This window comes from Perissodus microlepis, chromosome 22 (genome assembly GCF_051167445.1).
Source record: "Perissodus microlepis isolate ML-2025 ecotype Zambia chromosome 22, ASM5116744v1, whole genome shotgun sequence".
Taxonomy (NCBI): Eukaryota; Metazoa; Chordata; class Actinopteri; order Cichliformes; family Cichlidae; genus Perissodus; species Perissodus microlepis.
In genome coordinates this window covers 27,652,021-27,666,312 of record NC_140481.1, presented here as the reverse complement: position 1 = coordinate 27,666,312, position 14,292 = coordinate 27,652,021, and the positions used below count along the sequence as shown (strand labels likewise).

Sequence of the window (14,292 nt, the reverse complement as noted above, 5' to 3'; positions counted from 1 at the left end):
TAGCAGTCGGCTGTCAGAAGAGGCCCTCCACTCATTGAGTCGCTCAGGGGCTAGGTGAGCTCCTGTTTCACTCACGGTTGTTCTCACTTGTTCCAGACTCCTCTGACTAATGCTCACACAGGAGCAGCTTCATTATTACCACTAATATTACATCCATGATTATTGGTTTTCTGTCACTTGCAGCGTGACTCATTGATTGGAGGAATATTTCACTTTGCAGTTACATCACTGCACAGTTAATATAAACGTATTGCGGCTGTTTCAACTGCACGTGTTTGGCTCTTGGGTTATGTATGCATGTTATTTGTCCACAAATAAACTATTGATCTTTCTACGTGAACGGTTATATATGGATCAATGGCCGCATTAGAGGCAGTCACACAAGAAAAATACTCGTAGCGTTTTATATTCAGCCACCTCCGACGCCGGAGAGCAGCTCAATACAATTTATTAACACTAAGAGGCTTATTTTTAGCTCTGTATTCACAGAAATCCATATTTCTCTCTTAATATGTAACCACTGAGCTCATCTGCACATGATGCTGCCGATAATGATGAACAGCTTCTTAGATTTCTCACATTGAAGTGGCCGGTCACAGCTGAATGAGAGACACTGATGCCCAAGTTATTTGTAAAGAAATATGAATGTAGTTTGTTCCCGAGGCTATCGGTGAGTCACAGGGAGCCATTTTATCGTCTTTCAGAGCTCGCTATTCACTCCTCTGCATCGCTGTGTGTATTGACGATGACTAATACAGCCTAACTAATGGAGCCGCCTGGGTAAGACGGAGTCTGAACGGCTGTCTCATTTCCTTAAGTAATCCCAGAGAGAGCTGGAATTTAACTGCGAACAGCTTGTTTAATTGTCTGCTGTACACTGAGCAGTGTAAAGCTACGACGCAGGGAGCGCTCTGAACAGCCACACTTTGGGCTTATTGTTTGTCGGTTTGATTTAACATGGCCAAAAACACCAATTCTGTAACATTAAGCATGAAAATCAACATTAAACATGAAAGTCTTGGTAAGTTGAAAGCCTGTTTGTGACCCTGAGGTTGAATGCAGCTGCTGTTCGTGTTTTATGTTCCTGTAGTTTTTTTTCTCCTTATTTTAAGAGCTGAAAATCTTGTAATGACTCTAAACATCTTTCTGCTCATTTTACACCACTATGCACAACTTCTAGAAGACAGCTGAGCTTTGATTTGGTTTTAATATCCACAAAGGGCCTGCAGACTTAATGTTTCTGATATACAGGCAAACATGTTGGCTAACGAGTGAGTTATCACTGGTGTCTTATCGTTCTGTGGCAGCTCAGCGCTGTGCTTATCCGTGCTTTCACACTCCTTTAAATGCGAGACTACAACAAAAGCGGCCACTATCAAAGTTTTACTACATGTTACTTAAGATATGTTAGCGTTCTGGGACATAACATTGTTTTTTGTCATTCTCTCTTCAGATACTACTACAACAAGAGGATCCTACACAAGACCAAAGGGAAGAGATTCACCTACAAGTTCAACTTCAACAAGCTAGTGCTGGTCAATTACCCCTTCATCGACATGGGCTCTGGTACGTACACATCACATCACTTTTAATTCAACCACAGGGTTGTTCCTGCCTCAGCAGGTCCACATGTAATGAGTCTGTTACCGTGCTTAACTGAAGTGATGTTATATTTTTCCCATCTGATAAGAAAAAAAGCATTTTACGTTTTGAGTAAAGCGAGCTTTGAAAAACTTTTTTTATTTTGGTGGAAAGCCAAAACGTCTTTCATTAGCACCACAAAAAAGTGATTTTCAGTCAAGGTGGGGGCTGTGGGAGGTTGGAGACACTTTACGAGGTGAACTTTAGTCTTAAAACACACGCTAGTCTGGGAATAAATCCCTACCTGATGGCCTCTTTCCCCACTAACTCCACCTCGTTTTTTCCCCTTGTTTTCTTTTTTCTTTTCTTTTCTTTTCCTTTTTTTTTTGGGGATTTCTACTTAAAGTTAAAAATTCTCATCTGTTTAAAAAAAACACGTTTTGATAATTTAAGCTGATAATCCTGTTAAATAATTCATTAAATTACCATAATCGATCAGATTAATTATTACTATGTTATTATCCTAGCTGTGCATCCCCACATGTGCTCTTTTCTTGTACACACGCTTTCTCAGCTGCTGCAGCAGCAATTTCCAATAAATGAACTTTACTTGATGGCAGGAAGAGAAATTCTTAAGTTTTGCAGGAGCAGTTGGGCATTAACGTGTTTTTGATGTGGCAAAAGAAACTGCAGCTCCCGGGGAGGCGGTGTTTGCTCCCACTGAGCCTCCGCTCTGACAGGTTTACAGCAATCAGCGACTAGCCGAGTTCATCACTGTGTTGTAGAGCTTGCGAATGTGGTGCTGAGACCTGCTACAATTCCTGCATCCGGCACATTTTCGAGCTCACAGGCTGTCCCAGCACCCCTTCTAACACTTCACTGACACCACCTCGTGTTGCAGTCTCTGCACCTTGTTTATGTAGTAGGATGTTATCCTTACCTGTTGGTTAATTTGGCGACAACCTTGAGGGTTCAGCAGGTATCATGTCGGTGAATATCTGCTCTTCTCGTAGACTCATGGATGCTCAGCTCATCTCTTCTGAACTTGGTTAGCTCACGTAGTTATCTGGATTTTATCTCTCGATTTATACTCCGGGCCCTTAAGCAGGATTTTGGGTGCTCAGAATACTGAAAACAGAGATAATTTCCATTTATTTAGTGGCATATAAAGATAAAGGGCTTGAGCTGAACATGGGGCATGTTTAAGAGTGTTATTAAAAATAGTTCTCAAGTGTCTGTGATTTAAATAAACGTGGCTTGTTGGCTCACCTTCTGACAGCTACTGCGAAATATGACTTGCATAGTTTTTTTTTTTTTATACAAAACAGTTTTTAGGTGTCGATTTTTCTGTTATTTCTCAGTAAAGATACCAGCAACGCGTTTGCCATGAACAGAAGATTATATTCTACTGCAAATCTAAATCTTTTTCTTTTCATTGCCCTGACTTTGGTTTGAAATCGGAGAAAGAATGCTTTTAAAGCCAACAAAGCCCAAAAGAGTGTATATAACAGACATTCAAATATTATTGTCTAAGAAAGTTTCCAGTCTGTGCGGTGGGGGGCCTCACTAATTTACTCGCCAAAGACAAATATTGTAGGTAAAGACTCGAACGTACTAATCCACCCTGCCTTGGTTACAGATGACGTTCACTGAATTTAATTTAATTTTTTTTTCTTTTAGTCTGAGCTGGATGCCATCCTACTTAAACGTACAGCGTGTAAAATTTGTGCGCGCACGCCTGAGTGTGCCACGTCCCAGCTTCGCCCCGGTCTCGAAGCCGACTCTCGTTCTGGTCCCGGCCACCCAGTGTAAACACAGCCCATATGGAGCGTTAGATCCTGGGTGACATAAGTGTAGCACGAAACTTTAATTATAGCCTCCGTGTGATGTGGCCCACACACTGACATGTTGTGATATGATGGTTTCATGCGATGGTTGCACGCACGCCCACGTCAATCTGGATCGATTGGTGAGCACAGATGCGGCGAACATACATGCACGCATGCAGTTTTTCTCTCTGCGCTCGTCATCGCTGACACACATGGCAGATGTGCTCAGAAACCTCACTCAGCAGCTCTGGGGGGGGGAAAAAAAAACAGAAGAGCCCAACCCATGTTTGTGATGGCAGTAAGAGCAACTTTTCCAATATTTAATTCTGGCACGTGCTCGGATGCCAAGAATTTATTGCAGTGCCACAGTCTCCCTGGCGAGGAGAGGGAGAAGAGGAGGGGGAGCGAAGGAGAAGGGAACTTGTGGCTTAGTGGGTAACCCGCTGTTTTTTTGTGTGTGTGTGTGCCTGTGACCCTCTGGTTAAAATAAAACCTCCTGTCATTAGTGACTTTTCCCATTCTCTTCAAGTTCAGAGAGTAGTTTGTGGAAATTTTAGAAATGTAAAAATCTAAAATAAGTCAGCTCGATGTTTCAGCCAGTGTTTTACAAGCTAGACTGAGGTAACTTAGTTTTCCCAATCCTCCCTGGGCCTGTCTTCAGATAGTCCACAGTGTTTTCATATTACTCCTGTGCATCCATTCACCAGCTTCCAGTGAAATTCAGAAGTTTTTTAAATCACATTATTTACATGATAGCTCGAACATGGCCTGGCTCCTGTTTCTGTAGCACACCTGCTAAGATCTTATTCTGGCATTCGTTCTTATTTTTAATCCAGTTCACATACGAAAGGATGTATATGTAAAACTTGGTGACATCTGTTTGATTTTTGCTGTCCTTCCTCACAGGCCGAGGAGTCCCCCAGAGTGCTCCGCCCGTGCCGTCCGGAGGCACCCACTTCCGTTTTCCCCCCTCCACACCATCTGAGGTCCTCTCATCCACAGAGGAGCTGCGCAGCCCGGGAATGTTCAGCAGCGTGGGCCGCCGCATGGCCCGCGGCTCCGTGAGCGACTGCAGCGACGGCACCTCCACCAACTCTGAGCTGGAGGAGGCTGTGGGTGCAGAGGACAGGGTTGGGGGTCCTGAGAGAGCTTTCAGGAGTCTCCTTCCCCCCCGCATGCCTCATGAGTCTCTGTTCAGGGTCTACGGTGGAGCCCCAAATCCTGGGCTCCCCAGACCTGCTCCCAGAGTCCACCCAGAGCCTCTGTCCCCATTCCCCATCTCACCCCTACCCGGCTCTGGAGGTCTGCTGGCCCCAACTCTCTCCCCAGCCCTGTCTATGACCCCCACCCCTCACCTCTCTTACACCCCGTCCCCCTCCATGTCGTCCCCCATGTTGGGCTCCCACTTCTCCTTCAACCCGGAGGACATGAAGCACTACCTACAGGCTCATACCCAGTCCGTCTACAACTACCACCTCAGCCCCCGAGCATTCCTCCACTACCCCAATATCGTCATCCCACAGCCCCACCGCCCCACCCCCGAGAAACCGGCCGCTGCACATCACCTCCACGGCCCACCCATGCCGCTCTCTCATTCCCTCAGTCAGCAGCCCGGAGGCGGAGAGGAAGGACACCAGCATCCATCGCCATTCAAGTTCAAGCTGCAGCCACCTCCGCTCGGACGCAAGCAGAGGGAAGCGGGAAGCTCAATGGCCGCTTCTTCCTCCTCCTCTTCCAGCCAGTCCTCCTCGTTTACAGGGTCCAGTCAGATGACCAATTCTCTGCTGAGCAGAGGGCCGCCTAATATCAAGGTGAGTTTACATCACATCTCGTAAGACTGAAGGTGCAACTTTGTGTCCAGAAATTTCAGCCCAGCAAATCCACAAAAAGTTACAAATATCTCTGAAATATCCTCTTCAGCTGGGTCACATTACAGCTTTATGTCATTTAGCTCAAACAAACTGTTTAATGTGTCACCAGAAATATATTTAAGAAATTCTTTCTCTCCAGGTGGAGCCCATTTCAGACATAGAGTCAGAAGAAGATGTGGAGGTGACCGACATCAGCGAGGAAGATGAAAAGAATCATAACGATGAGGACAATGAAGGCGATATCTTCACACCGACAGCTGGCCACAACAATCACCATCAGCTAAACAACCATCACCAGGCTAACGGAAACAGCAGCAGCCCCTCTGCTCCTCTTCCTCAGAACAATAACCCCGACGATGACCCCGACGATGAGGTCTTCAAGACCCCCGCCACGCCTCCTATCGGTGGGGGTGGTGGCCTGGCCTTCCCTCTGATCAGTCTGAAGAGCGAGCCGGGGAGCCAAGCAGCTCCCATCAGCCCCGGAGGCACGCGCTGCATCCCGCTGAAACTTCGCTTCAAGCGCCGCTGGAGCAAAGACCAGAAGATGGAGGCGGACGGAGAGAGGGACGAGGCAGAGGACAAGAAAGTGCGGGCTGAAGGCGAGGAGGAGGCGGAGAGAAGAGGAAGCGAGGTGGAGAACGGAGGAGGACGAGGAGAGGGGGTTATTTTGGGGCTAATGCTGCCGCCGCCTCCCACCCAGCGCAGAGCGAGCTCGGAGCTGCAGAGGGCCACAGCGCAGCTGTCTCTGGAAAACTCCGGCTGCTGAGCTCCACGCGTGCACAGGATCTGACTTGGAGACAAGACCTCGGATAGTCTCGTCGGTCCTCGCCAGCAGTAGTAAACGTAGCAGGATTTGATTTGACGCAAGAGTTCGTTTGATGCTAAAATGGAGACAAACGCTTAAAGGTTTAATGCGCTTTGATTTAGCTCTTCAGCTTCTATGTGAACATGGGTGTGTATCATATGCAGGAATGTGTGTTTTTGTGCAATAATTCAAGGAGTCGTTGGTCTCTTTTTCTCGTACACTTCTTAAATTGCAGAACAAAATATTTTCCTTCATATGAAACACCAACATGTTCAAATAGAGAGAAAAATTTGGCGGCTTTGTTTCCGTTTTCGCATCGTCACGTCTTTTGGCGGTCAGTACTGTCAGCAGGTAGCTGCTCGGCATTATGATGTATGTAAAAGCTTGTGTTGCCTCTAATGTACAGTAAGGCGAGAGGCCTCACATCTCACCAGATGCGGTGGACGCCGTCTCTCCTGTGACTTGAACACTAAGAGATAACCAAACTTAGATTGTACATGGATTTTTGCCCACTTCTATTTCTTTTAACATTAGAGCTCTGCAGAGAGGGCGTCTGCTCTTTAATATCCATTTGCACACTGCCTCGTCCATCCCTCCACACCCTCACAGTGCCAGTAAGGTCTGCCATGGTTCCCCCCACATCGCATCTGTGCCCAGATTACGTCTTTGATGGGATTAATGGGTCCTTCTTCTGGAACTCTGAGACAAAATACAAGGGTGCAAAGATCCAGGTTGTAAGAAAGTAGAATTCCCCTCTCTCCTTTGTACTCACCATAACAGACAGTTCCTGATTTTAAAAAAGGAAGAAAAAAAAGACTTTTAACCGCCCTGATAGAGATTATAGAAGTGCCTCTCTGTCTGCACCCGTCACCTTGCAGTTCCTTACAGGACGGAGAGCTGCGAGCTAAAAAAAGAGCCGACCTCGCTCCGAAGGATCTTACGAACTTGAGGTGATTAGAAAGATCTCAGCAATCAGCGGGGACACCACGGGACTGAGGGGCCTCCTCGTCCTCGGCTCGTTCGCTGTACAGACAAGAGATGAACGAAGCTGAAAAGGAGAGGACGGTTTTCCTGACCCATCGCACAAGATTGTTTGCAAATGAATTGGACGTTGTACAGCAAAAAGCATCCGGGTCTGGGAAGAGAGCGGCGGATATTTCTCTCCAATTTTCTCTTCGGTTGTTGCGGAAATGAGGAAGCATCCACTAGCAAGGCTGTAATCACACAGTCCCACAGAAACACGTGTGTGTGTGTTTGTGGACCCAAAGCTGGTGCACTAACCTCGAGGATCCAGAGGGTTTCTCTGCTTTTTATGTCCCTGCGTGACTTCGCACAATCACCGAGGGGTTTTTGGAGGTTTGATGGCGTCTGATTTAAAAACTCTCGTCTGCATTCCCCTGATTTGTTTTTAGGACTTCTGTCAAAGGACATTTGTGCCTCTTGAGGACGTGGACAGTATTTTAGGGCATTTTTGCAGTGATCTGAGGGCTTTCTGTATTTTGGATATAATCTGTTCACGTGATGTTTTGTTTTTGTATTTGAGAAGCAGCGATTCGTCTAACGGGGAGGGTGGGTGGGCGAACAAGAACGGGAACCATGAAATGAATGTCGAGCATCAAGGTTAACTCAGGCAAACCTTCACTGAGATGTTGCTATAACAGCTCATTTTTATGTCGTTTTATTCAGAGTTTTAAACAGAAATGTGCCCGTTTTAAAGAACAACAGGTAGATTGTGCCTTTTGTTTTTTTTTTGTTTTTTCGAGTTTTATTGACCTACCCCCGGCTTAATGTTTTATCTCACACACTCACAGAGTACCACCATGCCTTCTGCTTTTGTAAAAGATACAGAATAAGTAAATCTACACATATATATTTTATTCAAATATATATTGAATTCAAATATTATATTTCAATATGGTCATTTGATACAAATCAGGAGAATCCTACTATTTTTAATGGTAAAGATGTGTGTGTATATACTCTAATGGGCATATTATTACCAGTATAATTCAGCCTTTGCCTTCTCACCCTTGCCTTCTCTTTGACCGTTGAGCTGCAGCGACAAAAGGCCACTGGTATCAGAGTTTTATATTTATATTGTTCAAAAAAACCGAGGGGGAAGCAGTTATTGTGTATTCAGGGGACGGAGGGTGTGACTGGGAGAAAGGAGTGAACTTTTAACCCGGTGGTTCTCGAACTTAAAAGTTCACACCTCACACCTTTTTTTTTTTTTTCTTTCTTTTTTTTTTCCTTATCAAACTTTCAGGCATCACATTTGTTCATTTTAGTTCCACTTCATGTTCCACAGTTTAAGAACTGCTGATTTAACCTGACCTGGGTTAACTCATTATGACCCTGTTATCTGGTGTGTTTGTTTTAATGCCTGTGGAGTGGCAGCTGGGTGGAGTTTAACCACCGCAACACGGAGTCGGTCACAAGAAAGGCAAATTTAGGAGGGGTTGTCCTCCCGTTTGCTCGCTCTCCGCCCGCCTCAAACTTAAAAATCAGCTTAAAAGAGGTGAAGGTCGCAAAACAGGGAGCGGGGAACGGGCTCGTGTGTTCAGGGCGCTTTCTGATTGGACGGCACAGGTATTCAGCTTCATGTCGCCACATGAGGTCAGCAGGGCCACAGCTGTGATAGGACTGGACTTTGACTGAGGATTCGAAGCTTTGTGTGTCTATGCTGATCTGAAGCCTACACACACACAGAGCTTCTACACGAGCACACACACACACATAGTACGATGGTTAGCGAGGCTTTACTGTGGCTACAATAAAGGGAAACATGACATCACACCTGACATCAGACGCCTCCGCAGCCTTTTGGCACTGCCATAGAAACTGCAGCCAATCACACGCAGCGAGGAAACTGCATCAGTAAACCTCAGGGCAGAGTGGAGAGAGAGAGAGAGGGACTTCCCATAATCTGACTCGCTCATTCTTGTCTGTGTGTGTGGTTTCTATGGTTAAGCCGTTTACACACACACACACACACACACACAGAGCTTTTTAGCCCAGTCTGCAGAGAGTCTTGGTGCAGGTTTTAGTCCTGTTTGTCCAACCAGCTCCAGTCTCAAATCCATGTCCTAAACCAATCATCAGCTGTCTTCATCAGGCATGAGAAAGCCACGTGGTACGTGTCCACAGGGGTGTTTTGGACACACTTTTGAAGTTGATGAGCAAAAATCCCACCAGCTCTGATGAAGGACCCTGACAGCGTAGAGTCTGCATATCTGCTCACATGCATACATTTACCTAAAGACAGAGCACCTCCGGCTTTCTCCATTCATTGCGTACAGCCTAGCGGGATTGCCTGGAGCTTGATTTGCTCTCACAGGTGTCACATTGCACCGGGCACCCCTGATTTGTTTAAAGCAGCCTCATCCTTTGGCGCCAGAAACACCTGTGGCCTCATTTTCAGGGCACTTCTCTCGAGCAGTGTTGCTCTCTTAAATCCCACTCCTCCTTAAATTTGATTGGTCAGAGAGAGAGGTCACAGTGATGGGAAAAATCTACACCGTAAACTCCACAGGACAGAAAATAGATGCTGTGAGCACCAAAAGAAATGAAGAAATAACGCCACCTGTGCACACGTACCTTTTCCCGTATGACCTGCTCAGTCGCCTCGCTGACATCAGTCGTCCTCATTTTACAACCTCGCACCTTTAGTCATTACTTCTCAGTGGCGATTGTAAAAAAAAAAAAAAAAAAAAAAAGTGACAGAAAAGATGCTTCTGAGGGAACTTCAAGGACAGATGTAGCAGTTAACACGAGTCCGGTAGAGGAAAATAAAAACACCCGAACTGTTACACCTGTGCTGCCTTACCTGACAACAGAATAACAGTTTCCCACCAGCTTCACGTTTTCACTCCTCAGCCTCATCAGTGCTGTTCTTACCATTTTCTTCTGTATTATTTCAGACGTATTACTGTTACTCTTGTAATTATTATCTTATTAACATTAATAATTTTTTTTAAATTGCATTGTATCCTCTCGCCACGACCCGGCCTCTTCTCCATTAATTCCTGGTTTTCTGTGAGTTTGCGCTCTTTCCGTAACTAGTCGGCTTCAGTGCAGTCTTTATTTTTTATTATTTTTCTTTTAATTACGCTGATTTTATAACCGTGTTACCATGGACAGGAGCGGGGTCACATTAACCCCCCCACGTGCTCTACAGCGAGGGGGTCAGAAACAGTCATTTTTATTTTATGATGATGTGTATATATATTTTTTCCCTTTTTTTTTTTTTTTGGAGGACTCTGTAAGAAAACAAAGAGCATTGTACTGTTTAACCATTTTATTATTTGCAACGTGTCCCCCTGTGTTTTCACTCGGGTCTCTGTCTCTCCTCTCATGTCCACCTCAGCGGTGAGCGCTCACTCCAGAGGACAGACGGAGACTTTTTTTTTTATGTCATGGAGGATCCACATGTACTTCTGTTTCACTGCTATCTGTTCATCTTCATTTGTAATTAAATAATAATCAGGGTTCATTAAAAAAAGGTCAGTTTCTGTCTTTATTTCATGTTTCTGCCACAGAAAAGAGAATGGGGAGTTTGTTTACGGACTTTGATGTTAGCTGGAGTTTGAATTCAGGAAAATTTAAAATTTACTGACATTTTTTGTAGATATTTTGACTGTAGATGAGTAAAATATACCCAGATACCTGGTTTGTTGTACCATTATCTAATATTTTCAGTAAAAATACACATTTAGAGTGGTAGATGCTCATGTAAAGTATATCCAAAAACCCTATTTTGGTAATGGGCAGGCAATCCATGGAGTAGGCTTAGGAAGTAGGTGGCCTGACGGTGCTTCCTTTTGTCAGAGGTGCTGCACTGTTGTCCAAATAAGCATCATTTTAAACTGTGAATCATGCAAAGCTACTGTAGTAGAGTGTAAATTTTTATGATTGCCGCCCCCTTTTTTAAGGTTGGGATAAAGCAGTGATTCTAAGGCATTTTATACTATATTGTTTAAAAAAAAAAAAAACACTGCGCAAGCACTTTGCAACAGTGGGAAGGAAGAACGCCCTTTTAACAGGAAGGAACCTTCAGCACAGGCAGGCTCAGGGAGGGTTGAGAAAACCGACATGCTGCAGTGGCACATAAACTCGTCTGGTGTTAAAGTCCAACTGAACGTGTGTACTTTGTGCTTCGTAGCGTACCGTCTTCAGTCCTAAAAGAAGATGGCTAGCACCTAGTCATCCACAGTTTCATCATTAGATGGTAAGCCTCGTGCTCACTATCTGATGATAAAGTTTACATTGTGCAGATACAGAACTAACACCTCTCAGGGGCACATGTCTATGATTCAGTTCCTTATAAAGATCATCTATGCTATTGAGATCTGGAGACTGGCTAGGACACTCAATGACCTTAATGTGCTTCTTCAGCCACTCCTTTGTTGCCTTGGTGGTATGCTTTGGGTCACAGTCATGCTGGAAGATCCAAACACAGCCCATCTTCAGTACTGAGGGAAGGAGGTTCTCGTTGAAGATTTTACAGTACATGGCCCCTAAATGCAGTGAAGTCGTTTTGTGCTCTTAGCAAAAAACATAAAGCCAAACCGTAATGCTTCCACCTCTGTGCTTGACTGTGGGGATGGTGTTCTTTGGGTCATACTCAGCACTTTTGCATTCTCCAAACACATCAGCACTTTCTCCCAAGCGTTATCAGAATCATTTAGGCCAGGGGTGGGGAACTCCAGGCCTCAAGGGCTGGAGTCCTGCAGATTTTAGATCTCACCCTGGGTCAACACACCTGAATCAAATGATTAGTTCATTACCAGGAATTTTAAGACATGCTGAGGAAGTAATTTAGCCTTTTAAATCAGCTCTGTTGGATCAAGAACACGTCTAAAACCTGCAGGACACTGGCCCTAATAATCCATTTAAAATGGTCCGAAAGGCTTCAGCATCCCAATTTAGTAGAGGCTTCACTTAGTTATATCGCTGCTAATGGTCTAGTTAAAAAAATCTAACTGTGCAAATGTTACAGAGGTAGAAACTATTCAAAGAGAGCAAGTCCTCCCCTTGTGTCAGCTGTAAGCATGTTTACTTCTGCTGTTTACCTGGATTGACTCACTTTTGTAACGAGCCTCAGGTGGCCATTAAAGGAGCTGCAGTCAGGTGCTTCACGTGGGCTTTGTTTTTCATCCCTGGAGGTTTCTGCTGGGCTCAAACCTGGTCTGCAAATGTTTCTCTGCTGTTCTGAACAGATGTTAAACTTGAACATGTAGCGGCTGGAATAACAGAAAATGTCTGATTCGTCTTCAAAGTCAGGTCTTTTAACATTTTCTAGATAATTAATGAACCGATAACGAATATAATCATTAGCGACATCCTGATTAAAAGAGGAGAATTTGAAGCCGCTTGCCAACTTTTACTCACTCGCTGACGTGTGCCAAACTATTACTGAGTCAGATCGTTTTGTTTTCAGCAACCTGCAGCCTCTGAACGCTTCGTGACTCAACCGATGTCAACAGCAAGTTAAGTGCTTTGTACTCGTCTAAGTCTCTGCACATTTTATGAAAGAAAGCCATCCATGGATAAACATTCCCACTTCTGTTCGCTGTAGGCCTGCAACACTGATTAAAACCAGTGTTTTTGTGAGTTCAGGTGCAGAAAGGTCTTTAAAACAAAGATGTTAAATTAGGATTCTGGTGAAACCAGGGCGTTAGTGCAATGACAGGAATGAGTCAAACATCCTGTTTATTGCTTTTCATTTATGTTTTTTCCATTAAATTTCAGTATGAGTGCAGCAGCATTGCACATGGCCAGCATTAGTCATGACTGCCCTGAGAGTTTTAATAATTATGATGCTAATCGTGTCCCAAATGACACCTCGGTGATCCGCCCACCTCATGTTTTCACTCCTGCCGACATGGAAGTTCTAATTACTCACCCGACTGGCAAATCTCTCTCATAGCCCGGTGTGGGCTTATCTTTCTGCTGCGCCGTCTCGTGATTTGAATCAGAGTAACGTTTGTGCCACCTCACAAATTTTGGGTGCACTTTGCGGCAGCAGTGTGGGTTCAAGTAAAAGGTCAGAATTCACTTTCTTACTTTCAGATCACTTTCAGGCTTTAGTTCTTGAGATTCAAACAGAAAGATGTTGATAACAGCGCAGTTTTTTGAATACAATGCCAAAGCTAAGGCTGAATATTTCTTTGTCCAGTGCAAAGTTAGAAAATAATATTATTCGAGTCCCTTAAAAAAATGTTTACCTATAAAACCATAAATATTGGATTTACCGTAATTGAGGCTAAAAAACTCAGACCTGACACTAAAGAGTCAAAGACTAGTACTTTCTGACTTTTGAAAAAAGAGACTTAAATTACTAAAAGAGGATCAAAATAATCAATAATATTAAAAGTAGCCCCTAGTTTGGCAGTTTCCAATTTGATAAAGAAGAACGGTGTATGAAAAAGCATCCAGACAAGAAAAAATGTAGTTTTACTGCTATTTTTTTAATTGATTGTAAGACAAAATATAAATATGAAGTAGATCTAAAAACCAGGTATATTAAAGTGACGTGAAATGTTTAGTGTTTCCACTTTTCTGGGCTTTAACCCAAAGGTTTTCCACCACGACTCACATTTTGACTCAAATAAAGCATCATTATGTTTAAATATACAGTCACTAAAAGAAACATATAGCCTAAAGAGCTGTTTTCTCTCACCTGTTTGTGTAGCTACCATTTTCCAACCATTAAAAACTGCCTCTCCCAGTGTTTCACTCCTGGTTTCTTTAGTAAAACTCTGGCTCCCCCTGCTGTCTGAAGTCAGAACTGCAGCTTTGATTTTCCAGAAAACCCTCCTGGTTTGCTGAGTTCCCAGCAGAACTGGACGGGATGAAGGTGAAACCTGAATGGCTTTATAATTAAATGTTTCCCTGAAGATTGTTTACATACAAACATAAACATGCATTTAAGGCTGGGCTGATCATTTTGGAAACTGGCACTCAGGGAAAGTCCCACTGTGGAAGGAACTGGAATAAAAAAATGTCTTTAGTTTACAGGCTTTGTAATTTTGTGTTTCCCTGAACTGTGTAATTTACAGCAATTCAGATGTTTTTTTTTCTTTTGTTTATCATCTGCTTCCCAGATGTTGGTCGGTGGGTTAGCACAGTGAGACTTGCCTTTAGGTGGACAACAGCCTGTTGGCTTTGCTTAGTTAAGATAAAGACCGGAAACAACATCTAGACT

General features: G+C 44.1%; 1 protein-coding gene across 1 annotated transcript in view; it reads left to right on the top strand.

Annotated features, from left to right (window-relative positions):
* The window catches only part of erf (Ets2 repressor factor), a 45,041-nt gene extending 34,538 nt beyond the window's left edge, over window positions 1–10,503 (top strand). Inside the window, exons 3-5 of the mRNA XM_084919270.1 lie at window positions 1,454–1,566; window positions 4,317–5,221; window positions 5,421–10,503. Of these exons, the coding sequence (XP_084775396.1) occupies window positions 1,454–1,566; window positions 4,317–5,221; window positions 5,421–6,047 (1,645 nt within the window). The 3' untranslated portion in view covers window positions 6,048–10,503. The remainder of the gene's footprint in view (window positions 1–1,453; window positions 1,567–4,316; window positions 5,222–5,420) is intronic.
* The last annotated feature ends 3,789 nt before the right edge of the window (window positions 10,504–14,292 follow it).